At 40.7% G+C, this 21,045-nt stretch overlaps 5 protein-coding genes across 6 annotated transcripts; 3 read left to right on the plus strand and 2 right to left on the minus strand.

The window, feature by feature from the left end:
• Nucleotides 1–1,007: 1,007 nt before the first annotated feature.
• rpusd1 (RNA pseudouridine synthase domain containing 1) lies at nt 1,008–3,297 on the plus strand. Its single transcript, XM_072442632.1, has 5 exons — nt 1,008–1,581; nt 1,656–1,779; nt 1,855–1,957; nt 2,061–2,162; nt 2,722–3,297. The coding sequence occupies exons 1-5, from the start codon at nt 1,394–1,396 to the stop codon at nt 3,132–3,134; spliced, it is 930 nt and encodes a 309-aa protein (XP_072298733.1). The 5' UTR covers nt 1,008–1,393; the 3' UTR covers nt 3,135–3,297.
• A 452-nt stretch (nt 3,298–3,749) lies between these two features.
• Nucleotides 3,750–6,059, plus strand: slc25a17 (solute carrier family 25 member 17). The gene is made up of 9 exons (XM_072442317.1): nt 3,750–3,938; nt 4,142–4,202; nt 4,273–4,336; nt 4,421–4,572; nt 4,671–4,787; nt 4,882–5,030; nt 5,153–5,248; nt 5,661–5,746; nt 5,817–6,059. Exons 1-9 carry the CDS (start codon nt 3,750–3,752, stop codon nt 5,968–5,970), a joined length of 1,068 nt encoding a protein of 355 aa, XP_072298418.1. The 3' UTR covers nt 5,971–6,059.
• A 1,176-nt stretch (nt 6,060–7,235) lies between these two features.
• On the plus strand, nt 7,236–12,900 carry znf598 (zinc finger protein 598). Of its 2 annotated transcripts, XM_072442634.1 has the most exons (12): nt 7,238–7,505; nt 8,054–8,166; nt 8,691–8,820; nt 8,898–9,109; nt 9,200–9,417; nt 9,480–9,573; nt 9,641–9,825; nt 9,903–9,978; nt 10,079–11,100; nt 11,365–11,532; nt 11,599–11,741; nt 11,827–12,900. In XM_072442634.1, exons 1-12 carry the CDS (start codon nt 7,335–7,337, stop codon nt 12,187–12,189), a joined length of 2,895 nt encoding a protein of 964 aa, XP_072298735.1. In that variant the 5' UTR covers nt 7,238–7,334; the 3' UTR covers nt 12,190–12,900. The 2 variants fall into 2 exon arrangements, with proteins under 2 accessions (XP_072298734.1, XP_072298735.1); XM_072442633.1 differs by having other exon boundaries at nt 7,236–7,505; nt 11,365–11,741.
• A 691-nt stretch (nt 12,901–13,591) lies between these two features.
• On the minus strand, nt 13,592–18,553 carry syngr3a (synaptogyrin 3a). The gene is made up of 4 exons (XM_072442636.1): nt 18,294–18,553; nt 16,409–16,643; nt 16,036–16,181; nt 13,592–15,829 (listed from the first exon to the last, which is right to left on the minus strand). The coding sequence occupies exons 1-4, from the start codon at nt 18,393–18,395 to the stop codon at nt 15,617–15,619; spliced, it is 696 nt and encodes a 231-aa protein (XP_072298737.1). The 5' UTR covers nt 18,396–18,553; the 3' UTR covers nt 13,592–15,616.
• Nucleotides 18,554–18,998: 445 nt separating this feature from the next.
• On the minus strand, nt 18,999–20,505 carry gfer (growth factor, augmenter of liver regeneration (ERV1 homolog, S. cerevisiae)). The gene is given in 3 exon segments (XM_072442114.1): nt 18,999–19,228; nt 19,786–19,976; nt 20,129–20,505. Coding segments are annotated over 3 exon segments (603 nt in total). The 5' UTR covers nt 20,378–20,505; the 3' UTR covers nt 18,999–19,065.
• Between the last annotated feature and the right edge of the window lie 540 nt (nt 20,506–21,045).

Raw genomic sequence — 21,045 nt, forward strand, 5'->3', positions numbered from 1 at the left:
TGTGGGCTGTGGATGGCAGATAGAGGAAAGCATAGACCAGTGCCAGGACGAGCAGAGCCAGCAGCAGAGGGACCCCCCAGTCTGTCGTCATGATGGGCTCATCACAGCGAGCCTGAAGAAACGACTTCGGCATGGTCCACAACAATCAAGAAACAGCAGCTTTTCAAGAAGAATCCACAAAAACAATGTCCAGAAAGTCTGTTTTTGAAGACTCAAAAAGGATGATGTTCTTGTAGTCCATATATTTCTTATAGGTCTTTTATTTGTCTTTTGAATAGTCTGTCTGCTATGTGTTGGTTGTTGATCTGACTGTGATCCACTGCGCTCACAGGTGAATACAACACACAGTGGATTCTCCAGTTATGTAACCATGAATACAAAGTCATAGGTGGAGATAGTCCCATATGCTTCATGTATTATTTATACTGCAGTTAGATTTTGGTCATTTATAAGTATTTAAATATTTTTGACAACCATAAGAAAAAAATACTGAATTTGCAGACTTTGAATACAGAGTAAAAATAGCCTACTGTAAAAAACAAGATTATGGAATGGCAATATAAACTGGCTGTGTTTAGTGTGTATAGGTGTAGACAAACCATACAAGTAAATACACAACAATGTAAAATAATTTGAAAGTAAAATCCAAAGTCAAGCTTTGAAATTTACAGACACAAAAGCTTCAGCTCAAGACTATGAACCCTGTGAAGGTGATCTTGCTGTGATCGGATTAAGCTTATTTCTAATACAAAGTAAAGCGTGTAGGGGTATCTGCATGTATTAATCACACGACCAATGCAATAACATAATCTCTAGATTATAGCCAGCCTGGAAATATTAAAATCCCATAAATTCTACACAACAAGCCTGTTTTGTTTCATTAATCACGTCACTGTTGCAGTACTGTCCTCCGAGCCCACAGGGGGTGCTCTACACTGAAGATGGCATTGGAAGTAAAACTCACGCATGCGCATTGCATCAATGTTTTAGCTCATAGCTCATATGAATGGTTTGATTTGGAATCTAATTTATGCTTTTATTTTTCGTGAGCACCAAGTGTCTTTCCTTATAGAAATGACTTTTACTGCGCATAACTTTTAAACAATTGTTATTATCGGCAAATGGCTCCCAGCAACTAATGCTAATGCTGCAAACCTCAGATTTTAACCAAGCCAGCAACAACAGACTCTCACTGAAGTATGGGCTGAGATCATTATGTAGACATTAGATTAACTATTTTTAATAATTACCCGCCTGTCGTGTGTTTTGGCCACATTGGGTAGGTTGGATTATGTTAAGCAGTTTTAATTATGCTAACTAAAATGCTTCTTGATTCTACTTTAAGTGTATTTTCGTACTTAATATTGCTGCTGGTTGTGTTTGCAGATCCACCATGAGCACAGAACCTGCCAGTCTCAATCATCTTCAGGTTCTGTATCAAAGCAATGATTACATCGTGTTGGAAAAACACTGGGACATCCGCATAGACAGCAAAATGTGGTATGAGAAAGTTACAGTGCAGGCACAACTGAGACAACGTTTCCCTGAGCTGGCTGACCCAAACACGTACTATGGATTTAGGTGAGACGCATGCTGGGAGATACATTTACTACAACACAATGCCATAATACGACATATCTGCTTATTCTTGTCAGATTCTGTCATCAGTTGGACTTCTCAACCAGTGGCGCTCTGTGTGTGGCGCTGAATAAGGCTGCGGCTGGCCAGGCCTACCACTGCTTCAAGGAACGAACTGTTACTAAAGTCTACATAGCTCTGGTACAGTTTAGACCATGCAGGACATTTTAATTTATCCCATGAGTAAATAAAGTAACATGTACTCTCTCTGTATAGTTGCGTGGTTGGGTTGAGGTAGAAAACCAAACTTTGGACTTCTCCATTGGCAAGAATTCTTCCGAGGGAAAAACCCACATGATGTGTATTGAAGGAACAGAAGGTAGAAACAAATACATGGAGACTAATCTTTTTTTCTGCATTTTTTGTTGTATTTCTTACGTATTTTCTTATTAATTTTCATGTACTCATTTCATGTATTGTAGGTTGTGAAAACCCAAAGCCTTGTCAAACTGAGCTGACAGTGTTAGAGTATGGATTATATGATGGAGAACCTGCCACAAAAGTGCTACTAAAGCCTCTGACAGGTACATTTAACCATTAAATTGCATGTGATAGGTTCTAGTGTTTAGTAATTATTACTTGGTTTGGTGGGATAGAACACAATTTACACAAATACTTGACTTACTTAGATTTACATTTTTTTTTTATTGACAGTTTTGGGAATCATTTAACCAAATTAATGTGTTATCAGGTATTATTTGACTAATTATAACTTTTTTGCAATTTACATTCATTTTGGCCATTATATTTACCATTATAGTTGCTTGGTAACAGTTATGGAATCCCCTCTACCTATGTTCTATTTGCTGCTGATGTCCTAAGTGAAATTATTAATTTAACCAAAATTGTCAAACTGTGGAAAAAAGGGCGCAATACAGTATATTCATGTTCTCTACAATTTATTGAAATGTGTAATATATCTATTCTTAACCATTTGGCCGCACAATCATTAAAATATCATAATGTGAGATTTCGCCCCGGGTTACTTAGAAAAACTTTGGCCTTGAGGTCAAAAAGGTTGTTGCTTTAGCGTTCCTTTACGCTGCAAATATTTACCCTAAAAGACTGCAATATTTTGTACAGGTCGGACCCACCAGTTGAGGGTCCACTGCAGTGCCATTAAGCATCCCATAGTGGGGGACTTTACCTACAGCCTCGGATCAGATGATGCCCCGTACCGCATGATGCTGCATGCCTACCTGCTGCGCATACCTCTGAAACCTCAGCCCCTGCTCGTATCAACTGAAGACCCCTTCACACCCACTGTGGACCCTAAGTGGCACCCAGAGCGCTCTATAAGAACTCTTCAGGACACTGTTGTGGCAGTGCTGGATCGCAGACTAGAGGAGGAAAGATTGCTTGAAGAGGAAAAGCAACGCGCCTTACAAGAGAAGAACAAAAAGTGTGTTTGGAGAAAACAACAGAAGGCGGAAGAGGGCGAGGAGCAGACAAGGCAGTGTCAGGAGTGGCTTAATGAGTGGGGCGGAGATTTATGAGGATTTGTTAGAAGCAGGTCAATAATCATAGCAACATGAGATCCATGCATGTAAACACGCCGAACTGTATCCATACTTATTCATACACCAGTGTACTCCCAACAATGGAGGCTAGGTGGGTAAATTGTCTTGTTCAAGGACACAGTGAGGTGTGTTTTTTTTCTTTAATGTTTTATTAATTTATCTTTTTTCATTGTATTAATGTGTTATTATGAAACAAACCCAAGGATTAGTGTTGGCTCGGGATGCAAATTCAGATATGCAAAACAGAACAGAAAAATAAAGAGTCCTGGCTGGAAACTTTCTGGAGGTGGCACGTAACTTGCATGAATTCATGAAAATAGCATTAAATAGAGTTAAAAACGTTCTCTCTGGAAATGTATGCATTTTCTGCCATAATGTTAGCCAGTGTAGACATTTCCATGGCGCTCCTCCTGGCCAAGTACGAGTCAGGTTTGTGGAGATACAAGCCAACGCATGTTTTTCAGTGCACTAAAAACATTCAAAATAAATAAAACAATATTTTAAATACATTACTTACAAATGTTATTTGTGGGATGTGTTTGTTATTTTTATTTTTATTTCCAATTGCGGAACTGCATTACCCAGAGTTCCATGCAGCTGGTAAGACGTCAACGACACGGAAGCGCGGAAACAAACAGCAGGCAAAACGAATCAAGGCAAACATTAGCACAAGAAGTATTGTATTACGCTTTGCTATTTTATAGACTATTGAAGCGTATCAAGATGAGTTTTGAAGTCTTCTCGTATGAAAGTTTGGTGCATGCTGTCTCAGGTGCAATGGTAAGTGTGGGAAGGTTTACAAGTTCGTGTTCTGTATTGTTATTGATTATTGAGTAATGACTTGTAGAAATATAGCGACATTGCTGATCAAAATGTCACCAGGCCACATTATAGACAATATGTTATAGTACAATTGATAAAGATAATAGATATAGCTATACAGTTTTGTTGGATATAATTTCGCTTTTTGTTTCTTATTTTAGGGAAGTGTAACTGCAATGACAGTGTTTTTCCCTCTTGATACTGCACGACTGAGGCTTCAAGGTAAGTTACTATCTTATGCTATGCTCTTCTCTTTGTTCTTCCATGTGTCAGTGTGTTCTGTCTGTTTCAGTGGATGAAAGAGAGTCCAAATCTACTCCTGCCATTCTTGCAGAGATTATAAAGGAGGAGGGGCTGTGAGTGGTCATTGGTCTCACTCACGAAAGTACATAATGTGGTTAAAAATCCATTCTTTGTATATTGTGTGTCTGTGTTTACAGTTTGGCTCCTTACAGAGGTTGGTTTCCTGTCATATGCAGCTTGTGTTGCTCCAACTTTGTGTACTTCTACTGCTTCCATACTCTGAAGGCTGGCTACTCGAAAGGACAGCAGTCAACATCAAGTGCAGACCTTCTCATAGGCATGGCTGCTGGTGAGTGATTTCAGCTTTTAGTTGACAGGATCATTTGAGCACATTATGATTGTGTATTAGTGTAATTGCTGACACTCATGTGCCTTAATTTTCTGTAGGTATTGTAAATGTTTTAATGACAACTCCTCTGTGGGTGGTGAACACCAGGCTGAAGCTTCAGGGCTCCAAGTTCCGTAATGCAGAAATACACCCAACAAGCTATTCTGGCATTTTGGGTATGTCTCCATTGTTCTACTTTTCAAATATGATCTATATCATGAATTATATTTTTTTACTGTTTACACAAAATATAACAAAAATATCCCACAGATGCATTTATCCAGATAATTCGTGATGAGGGTGTTGGGGCCCTTTGGAATGGGACCTTTCCATCCCTGCTACTTGTGCTCAATCCTGCAATCCAATTCATGATTTATGAAGGCCTAAAAAGGCAGCTCAGGAAAGGTGTTCCTAGAGAGGTAGGATCCCCAAATAGTTTAGTGTGTTTTGAAAATATTATGTAAGTATTATCCTATGTTACTGTGCAGAAACATAGGATAATAATGTCTTACCTAATGACAAATCACTCTTTTCATTTAAGCTGACATCTATTGAAGTCTTCCTCATTGGTGCTGTGGCCAAGGCTGTTGCCACCACTGCAACATACCCACTGCAGACTATACAGTCGGTTCTCAGAGTAAGCATGATTGCATTTAAAAAAGTTTTCTTCTTAAATTTGTATTTTTAGTTACTTAAAGGTGCACTATGTAACTTGTCTGGTGGAGGGTCCATCTAGTTGTCCCCATGAAGTGTAATGGCTTGGAATGTTCCATAGAATGGCATTAAACTTATCTAGCTTGCATTTATTTATTTACTGTTTTTATTGGGCAAAAAACCTTGAAAGCATGCCTCCTCTGTACAGAGCTGACCTGTAACTTGCAACGTGCCACCTCCTTGTCTCCATGGAGATACGCTTAATGCCATACTGTGTAACATTCCAGGCAAAGAAATAAGATCTCCACGGAAACACGCTGGTTTTCCCTTCATCAGGAAAGTTACATTGTGTAATTTGAAATTATGTCACTGATTGTTGTTTCAAAACTTTACAGTTTGGCCAGTTCAACAAGTCAACAGAACAGTCCGAACTTCTGTCAAGTCTTAGAACTATTAAATGTTTGCTCTTAAACAGAACAAGGTATGTTCATAGTAAAGCTTAACTTTACATTTACAGTTACTCTTTGATCTTTTGTTTTGCTTTTCTGTAGGAGATACGGCGTGTTTGGCCTTTTCAAAGGCCTGGAGGCTAAACTACTGCAGACAGTGCTGACTGCAGCCCTTATGTTTCTTCTCTATGAGAAGATTGCCAGCTGCACCTTCAGAGCTATGGGTCTACAAAATGCTCACTACAAGAGACGATAGATAAAAAACACTGACTACTGACTACGCTACATAAAATGTTTGAATGCTACAACTCTAAAAGCAGTTAAACCTTTACTTTGTTTTGTTTGTGTTATCACTATAATTGTAATATGTTAATGAAATTGGTATTACCCAGTCACTATTAGTCCTAGAAGGTCTTTTTATAAAAATACATTTTTTGGACTGTTTCACGGATCACATTTCTTGCCTGATTTTCCTCATTTAAGGTTCTTTTTTCCGTGTTATTCCTGATAATACTTTTGGTATTCCTTGATATTTTTCAGGATTTCTCATCAAAATAGCAATTTTTCCTATATTTTATAGTGGCGGAATAGTAGTAGTAGCCAAGTAATTATAGAACTTTGTAGTGTTTTTGTCATGCAATGATCATAGCAACAGTCTAGATCTACTTTAGCCTTTGCAGTGTTTTAAAACACATACTTTGCAGATGTACAACTACAGTAGGTGGTGGTAAATGCACCTTCTCAGTTGGCTGCCAAACGCAATTAAAAGTAACACAACAACATCAACTGTTACGTGACAAACTGGGCCGGATCATTGGGCTGGACTCCACGCCAACTAAAAGGGTGGCTGCCCACTAGTCCGAAATTGTGAGCCTGTCTCTAAAGTAAGTAAAGTGTTTGTTTAAAAATGTAAAACATATTTATAAAAATAATAATACAAATTAAGTAAAAGGTATGCGTGATACCTAGAGACTCAAACTACTATTATAACTTAGCGCTGACTATCTAGGTTGGCTGACTTGGGAGCTTTTGAAAATAATCCTTGATTTTTAAAGAAAAAAAATGTCTTTAAAAATGTAGAAAGGGTTACATTTTCTAACCCGAAAGGACTATGGCACCAACAATTAGCTACTTGGATTCATACTCAATGTTGTTGTTTTTTTATAGTATAAATATGTTTGATATTTTTTAAGATAACACATTTTTAAACAAACACTGGTGCAATCGTAATTTAGAGACGGTCCCTAACTGGCGCACCAAGCGGCACTTCAGCGCACCGCTCCCCGCACCCGTCCCCCGGGCCGTCCCCGCACCGCGTAAGCGAACATTCGGACTCGCGAACCTTCGGACTCGCGGGAGGGTGACAACATCCACGATCCGCAGTTCACGTGTGGATGGGTGAGCCGTGGGTGAGCGCTGTAGGATCATGTGCGGGATCATGTGTGGGATTGGCCCGCGTGTCTGCCGGTGTCTGCCCTGTTACGCACGCACGGCAGTGACGCTACGCGGCAGACATTAGAATTACGTAAGCAGCAGCAGTAGCAGCAGCAGCACTCCACCGCCTTGGTTGTTCTCAAAACCCCACAACTAACATTACTGAGGTTGTTTTACATCGTAACAATGGACACAAGTACAAAGGAAACCGAGAAACAATGCGTCCTTTGCTGTCAAGAGATCGACATCTTCGCCTTAGGAAAATGTGACCACCCGGTGTGCTACCGCTGCTCCACCAAAATGCGGGTGTTGTGCGAGCAGAAGTACTGTGCAGTGTGCCGAGAGGAGCTGGACAAGGTACTGCTCACGTTTCATTTAATGTTGGACCGAATAGCTCTAGATTTGGTGAGCCAGTATTTCATGTTGGCGCGGGAGGCGAATTAATAGCTCAAAAGTGCTAAATTAACTAAGGTACATTTGACTTGTGGCTAGTGCTAAGCTAGCTGTCATGAGCTTCTGTGGTGCTAACTCTGGGCTAGCACGAGCTTCCCTTTTCAAGCACGTCATTCAGAGCTGTTCCCAAAGCAGGTGCTCAAAAGACTTTTAAATCACTTTGAGCAAAGCCACAGGGAGCGTTTGACAGGTTACACCCATTTAAGTAATTATCATTTAAATAGAGGCCACAGTTTCGTTTCAGTAAAATGGCAACGTTCTTTGGACTTTATACATTCCATTGTACTGTTACTCAACCTTTTAATTATGCTGTTCCATTTTGGATGAAATGTCAACATAAATCCACTCAACTACAGTATTTTGTATTCTCTTTTCATTCGTACACATTTATAACTTTCAAAGCTCATACTGTTATTTTCTTTATAAAAGGAAAATGTACCTTTTGTTTCTAGGTGGTATTTGCGAAGAAACGAGAGAACTTCGCATCTCTACCTTATCAAAAGTTTCCATGTGATAAAAATCATGACATATACTTTAAGGATGAGCAAATCTACGCTCAGTACAGGTAACTTTCTGTTGTTGTTTTTTTTCAGGCACTTTGTGATTAAAGGCAATATAAGTAGAGCATTTGTCTATATTGTTAATTTTTAATCGACAATATTGATATAAATTGGCTTAATAATAAAATGAGGGCTATTGACTTCCTTTTCTAAACTGTAGAACTGAGAAGCCACGCCTCTTTATAGTGGCATTTCACCTACAAGCTAAAGATTTACATGTTCTTGTTTCTAATGTTGAACATTTAATAGGTGACGTTTTAAAATTCCACATTTCTCACCTCAATTCTTGCAATTGCAACTAAGTACTGGGAAGTGGGGAGGGATTTGGGGGTAGGTGAAAACGGAAAGTTGATGGGCATGCATGAATCAATAAAAATGCTAATTTTAGGAACCTCATGATGAAGGGCCACAGTTATAACAAGGTTTAAAGCTTATTTAAGTTGATTTTGCATAATGTCTCCTTTTTAAACGCAACTCCACCTAGGGCAAAATGATTGTTATTGAATCTGAACATCTTTTTTTCCTTCAGGCATCTTTTGCTGCCCGAGTGCATTCACTGTGCAGAGCCAAAAGTCTTCTCAAAGTTTGAAGAATTGGAGCAGCACATGAGGAAGCAGCATGAGCTTTTTAGTTGCAAGCTCTGCTCAAAACATCTCAAGGTGTGTGTAGAAGTATACAATATTCGATAAAAGATTAACTTGAATGATGATATACTTAAATTTGCATCACCTTCTAGATCTTCTCCTATGAGCGCAAATGGTACACACGGAAAGAACTGGCCCGTCATCGAACTCAAGGAGACCCCGATGACACAAGTCACAGGGGACACCCGCTCTGCAAGTTCTGTGATGAACGATACCTGGACAATGACGAACTGCTCAAACACCTGCGCAGAGATCATTACTTCTGTCATTTCTGTGATGCAGATGGATCACAGGAATACTACTGGTGAGGGAAAAGCAACATTTAACTGTATTTGACCATTGTTCATATTTAAGTCTGTTTGTTTTGTTTACAACCATTTTAAAATGTGAACAGTGATTACCAGTACCTGAGTGAACACTTCAGAGAGAGCCACTATCTGTGTGAGGAGGGCCGTTGTGCTACAGAGCAGTTCACTCATGCGTTTCGCACAGAGATTGACTATAAAGCTCACAAGGCTGCAGCACACAGCAAAAACCGTGCCGAGGCACGGCAGAACCGTCAGATCGACCTGCAGTTCAACTATGCCCCCAGACAACAAAGACGAAATGAGGGTTAGTAAAAAGGCAGTTTTAAAATCTGTTTATTTTCTTATGTAAAATATGTGCTTGCAAAGGTCAAGTGACAGGTGAAGACTATCAAGAGCTGCATCATCGAGGAAGAGGACGACCTGAACGACAGGGGGCACAGAAGAGCTGGAGATATTCCAGGTCAGTTGTACAATTGAAATAGTTGTATCTTCATTTGTGGTTTCTGAGTCTTTGTGTGCACATACAGAGAGGAGGAGGACCGGGATGTTGCTGCTGCAATGAGGGCGTCGTTAGCAATGCGCCGTCAGGAGGAGAGGGGGGCCATGAAGGACAGGGGTGCTTCCAAGGTGAAGGAGAGAGTGGAGAAAACGGATCCAGAAGAACTTCGATCAAGGACGGGCCCTGTCAATCCCACAGCTAACACGCCACCAGGTAATGATAGTTTAAGAGTGATACATTAAACTCTGGAATAGGCTGCGTTGTGCTGATGTTTATTCTGCCTCATACAGTAAAAACCATGAAAAGCTCCAATCCTGAAGATGAAGATGACTTTCCTGCTTTGGGAGCCACTGCAGCTGTATCAATGTAATGCTTTTTTTTTATTTTATTATAACCCCTTGTATTGTACTGTGATATCTTTTTGTTTGGTTTAATATGTCATATTTATTTATTGTATTTATTTCAGCGTCAAGCCTGTTGCCGCCCCTACCCCTGTAGTGACTCATTCCCGTCTAAAAGAAGATGACTTCCCAAGTTTGTCTGTTGCCAATGTTTCTGCGCCCATGACTCCAGCGTACTCTGCTCAACCTAAAAAGAATTCATCATTTCAGGAGGAAGATTTCCCTGCTCTTGTTCCAAAGGTCCGGCCTCTCAAAGTTGCAACAGGAACCAAATCCGCCTGGTCCAGCCAGGCTGCTGCACCTAAAGCCCCCGCTCCTGCTACTACCAAACCTGCTGCCGTGCCCCCGGGCCCTCAGCTCCTCTCTTCCACGAGCTTGTCATCCTCAAAGAGGAAGAAGAAGGTAGGAGAGAGTGGAAAGGCTCAGGTTAACTGGTCTCCTCTAAACTCTGATGAAGAATGTGGAGGCTTGACCCAGCAGGAGTTTCGTGCAGTGCCCACCATGTTGGATATTTCCTCTTTGCTCACTGTAAAAGGAAGCAGTAGTAATAATAAGCCTCAAATGCCTCAAACTCAAAAGCCTCAAACTCAAAAGCTTCAAACTCAAAAGCTTCAAACTCAAAAGCCTCAAACTCAAAAGCTTCAAACTCAAAAGCTTCAAACTCAAAAGCCTCAAACTCAAAAGCCTCAAACTCAAAAGCCTCAAACTCAAAAGCCTCAAACTCAAAAGCCTCAAACTCAAAAGCTTCAAACTCAAAAGCTTCCAAACTTGACCACCAACATGGAGCCCACGTCTATGCCCAAAGAAAACGACAAAAAGAAAAAACAGCTAAAGAACAGTGCTGTTTCATCAGCACTGGCAGCAGGGACAGAAAATACACTGACGGAGTCTTGTCCTGTGGGTACAATTGTCCAAAAGGAAAATGTTCCTGAGAAAACCCGAAGCAAGCCCGGTTTAGCCAACGGCTACCCTGATAAATCCCCATCTACAAACAAGAAAATTGCTCCCGTGACTACCCCAAATACTGACCAACTAACTGAACAGGAGGAAGAATTTCCTGCCCTCACTGCACAGAAACCACCACCAGGTTAGTACCTGGTCTAGTCACTTTTAGTAACTTCCATCAAACTGGGAGTTGGGAATTTACATGCTTACTGCTCGGTTGTATACTTAAAACTGAAAATGTTCTTATGCATAATAGCCGACAAATAGTGAGAAAATGTTGGTTACAGATACTGTACTGTATGTGTCTACTCAGAAACGTTAAAGATGTTTGTTTGTTTTTTAAATAAAATAATCAGTCTAGATCATCACATTATTTTAATTAATTTTTTTATTTTTACAATTACAGGCTTCCAGACCTCCTTTCCAATAAAAACTTCAAATCCTCCTCCTGCGACTGCGGCTCCCACTCCACCTCCTGGCCTGGCGAGTGCAGCCCATAAGCCTCCTCCAGGATTCACTGGCGTTCCTCTGAACAGCAATGTGCCTGAGCCTTCTTCATACAGCACGTCAGTCACTGAGACTTTATTTAAAAATGAGCTTTTCATCTGCAGAAACCTTCTCATTGCTTCTGTTTCTAGACCCTCAGTGTCAACAGGGGGCTACAGTGTGCCCGAAGACTTCCAACAGAGGAATCTGGACCTGATCTTATCTATCAAGAAGTACCTCCACAATGATGAGTCCCTGTTCAACCAGTTCAAAAACTACTCCGCACAATTCAGACAGGTATTGGACAACTTCACAGTGGTTAAACTCACCTGTGTAATGGTAGTAAGTGTGCTAAAAGTCCTTTTCTGGTTTGTGCTTGAAGGGTGTCATTTCAGCAACACAGTACCACCGCAGCTGTAAGGACCTGCTCGGAGAGGACTTTAACCGCATCTTCAACGAGCTGCTTGTGCTCTTGCCAGACACAAGCAAGCAGCAGGAGCTGCTCACTGCCCATGCAGACAGCAAAGCGCTGGAGAAGCAGACGGGCAAGAAGAATAAGAACAAAAAGAATGTCTGGCAAACTCCACCCACCATTTCTAACATTGCTGCTGAACTGGACTGCCACATTTGTCCCACTTGTAGACAGGTGCTGGCTCCTAAAGACTTCAACCCCCACAAATCCCAGCACTCTATGGAGAGTGAGGAGTTCCCTTCACTTCAGTCAATTAGCCGAATCATCAGCTAGCCCTTGGTGTTACTGAGCTCTTATAGAGACTAGTCTGGCTAATCCAATCAGAGGCCTGTGGCCAACCACAGCCCAGTGGAGACTGGGGCAGACACAGAGACAGTGCAGGGGGTTTGAGTTGTAGTGATGCTACAGTGAACTGGTGGTGGTCTGGTCTGCAAAGAAGCTCTGCTTTTAGACAGATTCTGTGATGACCTTTCCAGCTGGTACTGGCATCATCAAGTGAGAGCTTATTATTTATTTTGTTTGGATAAGTATGACTTGTCCTGAACAAAGCAAAGCAATGCTTACCAATTACAACATTAACTTTAGATTTTTGCTTTTTAACACTTGATGATTCGTGATATGATCAGAATTAAAAGTGAATCGCTGGAAGGTTTGAGAACAAATCGGTTTACACTTTTATATGGTTTCTATACTCTTCGGGTTTCTCTTTGGTTCTCTTTATCACACTTTTAAACGAGTATTGAGTAAACTTCCTGAAACCTGTGAATGTTCAGAGGACAAAGTGGAGAACTTTCTTTAAACCTTTACTTAAGGCCTTGTGGAAGCCGGTTGGATTGTGATACTGAGTCTGCTCATCATCTCAGGGCCCTCACTCTGCTGCCCAGCCCTGACCGCATGGGTTTGGGTCAACGGAGCTAAACTGAGATTGTCACACAACAGCTTTCCCTCTTTTCATGATGCCTAATAATAAAGCTGTACTTTTCAGCAACATCTGTCATGTTGTATAATGTTTTCGGCTATCATGTCATAATGACCATTTTTGTACATAACACAAAGCTTTTGGTCACAAAAACAAGACCATTATTGAATATTGGCTGGTAAAAATATCTAAAGTTTTGCTTTAAAATGTTCCATATTATCAAAAGTCTTCCTATTGCACTTCTGAAATGGTTACCACTTTCTGAGAAGTTACTATTGAGACAGGAATTAAGCCAGAATGTGATTTTTAATTTTTTTTTAATTTGTGTGACAGTCCAACAGCCCAAAGACATTCAGGTAGTAGACAGTGACGCACACCTCTGTACACAGTGTTTTACATTGAAACGTTTTACACCTTCAGAACAGGAGTTAAAATAAAATCCAAAGGGGTGTGTATGCTACAAAATCAATGCAGTTTTGTGGGTTAGCTTCACATATTTCCCTCACCACTGTAGAACACATTTTAAACTCGATGCAATGAGATAATGAAAACACTGCACCAACTCTACTGTCATACTCTTCGTAGTATTAACACTACATGAACACACAATAAAACATTGATTTTGGCACCAACTTCCCCCTCAAAGCAGTCAAATCATTTCTAACAGTGCATAATAGTCATAAATAATCAGCATTTAATTATATATTTGTATTTTCAAAGTACAGGACAAACCAGACCCTGGACAGCATCACACATAGGTTCCATTTACTTTAATAACATACCGGAGTTTACAAGCAACCAATATCACAATTTTGTACATGGGCTGGAGCACTAAACACAGAATGCTTGTAATCTTATTTTATCTACCATACTGACTGAATAGGAGACTGAAGCACTGAAAACACTATTACAATCAGAGCTGACAGTACTTGATAATAAAGTAACAGGGCCCACACATAGTTTGCCATCTTAAAATCAACGCGGTGGAGTAAATAGCAGCACAGCGAAAGTACTTTTACTGCACCTAAAAAAAAAAAAAAATTAAATCAAATAACTGCAGTGGCTGACAGTGTACACGTATACTCTAGATTGACCTGACTACTGTTGATCATTGTTCTTGCCCACATTGTATGGGTCTGAAAAGTGAAAGCAGCTCACCATGTTCTGACAAAAAGAAAGTTAGCACAAACCGTGATGAAATCTGAAATTTAAATTTGTTTTCTGGTCCGAACGGCCAAACACACTGACGATTTCCTTCATCACACTTAATACGCAATGACACATTGTACACACCACAAAAATAAATGTAATATCTGTTTTCAAACGAGTTACCGGTACACATTGTTCCACACATTTTCCACAAAGAATCAGACTTAATTTAAGTTATTCTGCAAACACACATGTAGACTTGATACATGTGCACAAGCTCACGCTCTCTCATCCGCACAAACTAAACTCACGCTTCAGAGATGATTCGACAAAACCACAAAACACAAACTCTGTATACACTGACATTGTTGGCATGGTTACTATCTACATCGATGGCCTCTAGTCACCCACATCCACCCGTCCCTGTCACCATAGCAACAAAACCGCCCCCTCCCAACCCACCCAAACCCCTCTCCTCCTAATAACCCGATCGCAGAATCAATGAATTTGCAAGCTAACGATAGATATTTATTTTGCCTGAGACTGTGCCCGATCATTCGACATCTCTCGCGCTCAATATTTTACCCCCGCCCACACATAGACTGTATCCTTACACAATATTACATAAACAATAAGTAGTACTACTGTGATACTCTGCAATAATAAAAAAAATGAACAGAGGGCAGTTTGGCAGCTTCTAAAACATAAACGAAAAAAAACCTACTGATCCATAAACTGTTCTTCATTCTCTCCTATATTTAATCAGACATAACACTCAACACAGGACACTGTCTCAAATGACATACCGCGTACATTCCATGGTTCGACTGTACACCGAATAATGATAGTAGTAGTTTGATATTGTTCAAATCGGTAACATGAAGGAAGACTACAAGGGCGTTTTCTGTGAAGATGCAACTAGGTCTTTTGTATCGGTCTTAAGTAGGAAATAAAATACATGCCTGAGATTTGACTGCAGTTCAACAAGTACATGATTTGAGACAGTGTCTAGAATAAAATGAAGCCACAGTAACTTGCCTACCTACAGTATAGAATACACCGCTTTACATAAAACGTGATATATTGCACTTGGTCACAATGGGGTTTTTAGTCATTTTTTTTTTTATTTTTAATGTGGAAATCTACCAAATCAAAACACTGTGAATCACAGTGCAGCATGGCACTTAGTTGATGCCTACATGCAGAATCATTACATGTTCTCACTTGTTGCAGGGATAAACTACACACTCCAACTTGTCATGTAGTAATACAGACAGAGAAATCCCTGTTTGCATTAGTGTATTGACACAGGTGCAATTTGATCCAATAGGAGGGAGGCAAGTGATGATACGGTCATTTCTTTCCTTTTTGTCAATTTTTTTCGCAAAATCAAAAGGCAACCTTGTTTTCTCAGTTTGCTCTTCTTGCTTTATTCCTGTGTCATCATGTGTGTCATTTAGTCATATTGTGTGTGCAGATTGAACTGGAATGTCAAGGAAGGTATAAGGGGCAAGAGGAGGAAACTGAGAATGAGAGGCAGTACTATGATCGCTAATACGTTTCAATTCAACACACATACAGCATTGCAGACAGCAGGTTTCTCTCACTGATCTTTGACACACTGGTCTAACCTTAATAAATAGGCACCTGATATGTAGGTGCTGCATTGTTCTCAGTAAAAGGTGGGCTATGGTACGTCTCCGTGGTCTCAATAGTAGTGGCATCCACTGGTGAGTTGGATGGGTACGGTTGGGAAGGTGCACCGCCGTCCATATGCTCTGTGGTGAAAAGGGTCATGTCTGTGCCAAGAAGGTATTTCTGCACTGCACGGACCGTTAGACCAGCCTGGAAGTAAGAGGGGGGTATAAAAAGTAGTAATCCCATTAATCTTTTTTTTTAAAGTTTTATAAAATAGTTATATATATAAACTTTAAAAAAAAAAAAATATATATATATATATTTATATATATATATATAAATATACCTTTAAATATAACATCAGTTTTAAATATATGAATCCTTAATACTTGTGTAAGTCCAGATGTTCTTACCCAGGTAATTATAGAGAAGAAGGAGAAAGCAATGGCAGCTCGGGCAGCATCTGCTCCCTGGTTCAGTGGCAGCATTTCAGGTGAGGTTCGAGACCACTGATTGGCCAGAAAGCAGAAACATACAAAGTACAAGAAGGTCCAAAAACCTACAGAAAGAAAAGTACTTTGTTTACATAGGAAAATACTTTGTCTATTACCTTGTCTTTGACTGGTAAGGCGCAGAAAGGAGCAGACTGTGTAAACACTGCACAAGCATGCACAGTAGCACTCATAATCAGATTGAAGGTGACCAGCTCTGTTAGGCCTCACTGAGTGTACACCTCCCACTTGTAAAATGTGCATAACTCTTCACTAATGCATGCATTCACCTCACCTGAAAAGCCAATCTCCAGCATTATAGCCTTTTTCCTGTCTTTGACAGAACTGATGGAGGAGAACTTGTAATCGACGAGGAAGAAGAAGGAACACGCCAGCAAACCAACCAGGCCCATAAACACACCATAGTTGCATGCGTCTGCATTTTTATTGAAGATACAGTGGAGACGCTCACTGCCCATGTTAACATAACCCTCATTCACAATGGGCGCAAACACCACCAGGGAAAATACCTGAAAAGGAAAAGAGTGTTAGACGGAATAGTTTAGTTCGGGTTGGAGTGGTATACACAATCTTTCATTTGAAAAGGCTCCTGGAACAGTAGTTAGTTTAGTTGGCAAACATTGTTTAGTGGACTGGAGCTGGACTCACTACTCGAAGGCGTCTCTATTGAGCGTGCTCAGAAGAAGGCATTAACCTAATTTCTCCTTTTTCTCTGTGAAGATGTAGATGCTTGACTTCCCCTCAAGAATTCCACAGACCTAAGGCACTTGGATGGGTATTTCAGTCGCTACACCAACACAAGCAGTTACTGAAGTCACAAAAGGGGACTTTTAAAACAATACAAGATGAATTTAAGATTCCTCCTTTACCCCCAGCCCTCCTCAGTTGTGAACCCCCACCATGTGACACTGGTCAGCTGACTAACGGTCCATGGCAGAATAGGGCCATGTGACACACTCCTAGTCAAAAGCACTAGTACTTGGGGGCTTGGGTCATATGATGTGCCCAGACACACAATGGAATCAAGTCAGATGCACAATTCAACCCCATCACGTGGCTCTAATCTGGGGCAGACACAGGTGCTTCTACTTCCATTATGTGAAGCCCTGTGAAGTTCTTCATAACTGTCAATGCATTTTAGTTTACCTTTCAATTACAAATATATTTGAATTGTGCTTAAGCATCTCCAGTGCACATAAATAATAATAATAATAATTATTATTATTACTATTACTTGACTTATTTTTTTCCCTTTTTTTCCTATTTAACAAAGAACTGGGCACTTAGCTCTGAAATGTTTTTGTTTGAGGTCTTGCCTTGTCTAAATGCTTAAATTCTGCATTTCTATGATTTAAAAACTGACAATAACAAGGCACGTTTCACTGAAGTTCTGAAATGGCACACAAAGTGTACTTGGCCTCTGTCTCAACACCTCCTCCTCCCTCTCTGATGCAGGACGACACTACAGTAAAGGCAGTTGAATGATGTCTGTGGAAGCTTTGACAAGAAGGACCTTCCTGTGTCATCCAAAGGTGATGCGCTACATCACACGACGCGTCTTATGGCCCTGCGTGCGTAACGAGACTGATGGACCAATCACGAGTGGGATGACGGACGACGAGGATTTGGGGTAAATCAGGAAAATCATCAGCTCAAAGTATTAACACACTGAACAATAATTGGCTAATTAAGCAAGAACGGCCCAGCAGAGGAAGACGATACAAATGTCCTACAGTCTTCAAAACACGTTAAATGTGAATTTTCTCGCGCGATTTGGGAAACACATCATAGGTTCGGCCTAATCTATTTTGCACACAAGAAAATTGACGACATTGAAGATGATGGGTCGATTCCTTGCTCTAACAGCAGATATGGTTTTGAATTGTCAGTGTCAGATAACCAGTAGGCCTTCCTTGGCTACACCCTTCGATTTAACCTATACGCATATTTAATCGTTCACACACGCATTCATATTGTAGCCTACACTGAGACATTCGTTTCACATGTTTGATGGGGATTTCTCGTGGCTGGATTTGCGGTGCGGAAACGTCACGGGATCTCTGGCTGCTGCAAACAGCAACACAGAGTATTCTCCATCCTTACGCGCACGCAGGCGCGCGCCCAGCGGCAGCAGCAGCGCGGTGAAAAGCACTACTCACCCAGGTCAACACTCGGAGGATGGTTGTTGGTTGTCTGACGAAGGTTATAGGGTCAGTGGCGGACCCGGTCCGGCCCGCTCCAAACGATCCCACTCCGTCCATCTTCTGTCTCTCGGTTCTCTCCTGGCAGCTCCACGCTCCCGGCTCCACGCAGGATGGACGCGTTCTCTGCTGTAGAGGGACGGCTCTAGCGCGCACCCAGGCGCGCGGCTACGAGGACGCACGCGGGCAGCAGAGTGCGTGCATTATAGACGCACTGAGTACCACGCGCTAAAGCCCGTGATGTGATAGGCGAGTGCTCTTTATGGACAAAACACATACAGACAGCCAATAGGGAACAGCCTCTTCAATAAGGACACAGAGTGCTCACTTTACCTCAGGATTGTCTGTAGTTTATGATAAATGAGCTACATCATAATAAATGGTTTAGCGTCATATCGTTGCACACGTTATTGTTTATTGGCTAATTATAACCATCTTAGCATTTCAGCATTTTTGTATTTGTATTATGCAATAACAAACATCATTCAGTACAAAATAGAGACTTAAAACACACAAAAAGAAAATACAGTATTTACAAAATTATCTTGGTTATAATGTTAATTTATAAATTACATAGGCTATGGATTATTAACAGCTATTAACAGTGACTATTTAAATAATTCAGATTATTTTGTACATGATTCAGATTTTCAGTGTCAGTGTTGTATGTATAGATAGATATTTATGGGTCTTATCAAGTCTTCCTTTGGAAAGTTCAAATCGAAGTGTGTCAGTCACACGATCCATCTTTCCATCCATCTTTCCACCTTTCATCCACACGAGAGCAGTCAAACTCCGGTTTTCCTAATCGGATGTTGACGTCATTATGAAGACGGCAGAACCATTGGGACAAAGAGTGGCGACTGTTAGTGTCCGGCTGATTTGTCTTCAATCTGTTACCAAAAAAGAAAAGAAAAAGTCTTATATAACTTTCACACAAACATGCAACCGTTACAATGATAAGAGGTGAGACATTCAGCTTTTCGACTATAGGTCAAGTTTACACATTCTCCTTATGTCACGTTTCCTACCACTAAAACACATCTGGACCATCTAGAGCAGCGCTGCGCTGTTTGGTTAGTAATTGTCCTATTACTGATACTTGATGTTTATTTGGCTCTATGTTTTAATAGTAAAATACAAGGACATAGTAAGAGACTATAAAACAAAAAATAAAGTACATTTTAATATAAAACCTTTGCTTCTGGGGCCCAGTAGCAGAGGGCTCATGGCCTGGTTTTGGGGTGGTTGGGGACCCCTGATCTAGAGAGCGCATATGGCAGACTCACACCGTTGCAGTAGCTCCTGATCTAAGCTCTTATAGTATGTAATGTACACCTTGTATATGCATAATGTACTTTACCCAGAAGTCAGTTGAATACTTATTGGGTTCTGCCTCATTTGCAGCTTCAAGAGGATACTTTGACATACATTTCAAACTCTCTCTGACCTGTCTCTGAGATCATCTGCACACTCTTCACATGGGAAGAACTTGGAGAAAAGGTTGACAAATTGTCCCATCTCTTGTTGCTGTGTGGATGTTGGCTGGTCAGGGTAATATGCAGCCATTGTGTGCAGAAAAGACCAAGTGTTACGACCCAGCTCTTGTCGGTCCAGAGGACACTCAGGATCTTGCTGTGGCTCTGATTCAATGGGTGCCTTCAGGAATACAAACATGACAATAAACAGAATGTTTACTATTTATGATATCAAAATAATCAAATCACTCAAAGGGAAATTTAGGACAGCTGTTAAATAATTCTTCCAGGTACCAACCCTGACCATCGGTCCACTCCCCCCTGCTCCCCATGACCTTATGTCACCTGTGTTGCTGTTGTTGCTGTCGCTTGTTTCTGGACTTTCATCCAGCTCTTGAAGTCCGTACACGCTCGACATGGCTTCTTTTTCAAATCTCCACTCTGCTCTTGCTCTTTACCACTTTTGTTCTCAAATGGTTTGCCCGTCACTGGAAACGGGAAGCTGCCAAACCCTGGCGAGTTGGAGGCGGTTGTTGAACCCTGCGGTTCAGAGGGCGCAGCCATGTTTGCTGTCTGTATCCAACCACAAATAATATAAAGCTATATTACAAAAATATCTCTGCAATTATCCAGCACGACACAACATCATAAGAAATGTTTGGCGGTGCAATCTGTATATATAGTAGTGATGGCCGTATTTTCGAAGCACATTTTGGCTTGCGCATGCGCATCGAAACACTTCGGTCAGAGCACCGATCACGTGACTTAGATGGGTCCTGAGGCTTGTCACGTGACTCACGAGGGGGCTTTCGCCTCAAACCTGAGTTCATTGTGAGTCAAGCGAGATAAGTAATAATTTTATAATTGTCACATCTTGTTGAGTTTGTGCCACTCTCTCACAAAAAGTAAGATTTACTGCGTCCCTCCACAGAAGAAATATGTTGGCCAATTTGTAAATAAAACCTTAAATCTATCCTTGCTTTTATCAAATATCATTATATCATACAAGTAAGATAAGATATTCCTTTATTGTCCACACATGGGGAAATTTCGTTGTTGCAACGCAGGTAGATACAAAGGAAAAGGACAGATAACATATAGGAAGTTTAAAAAACACTCTTAATAGAACTCTTATAAACAAAAACTCCTACAGACAAAACCTCTCTTCTTAATAAGGAATGGAGGGGAAAAATAAAGATAAAATAAAATAAAAACAGCTAGCGTAAGACAAA

The sequence above is a fragment of the Eucyclogobius newberryi genome, unplaced genomic scaffold (genome assembly GCF_026437365.1).
Source record: "Eucyclogobius newberryi isolate DKJ021-1_F unplaced genomic scaffold, fEucNew1.0.hap1 SCAF_13, whole genome shotgun sequence".
In the NCBI taxonomy this organism is placed as follows: Eukaryota; Metazoa; Chordata; class Actinopteri; order Gobiiformes; family Gobiidae; genus Eucyclogobius; species Eucyclogobius newberryi.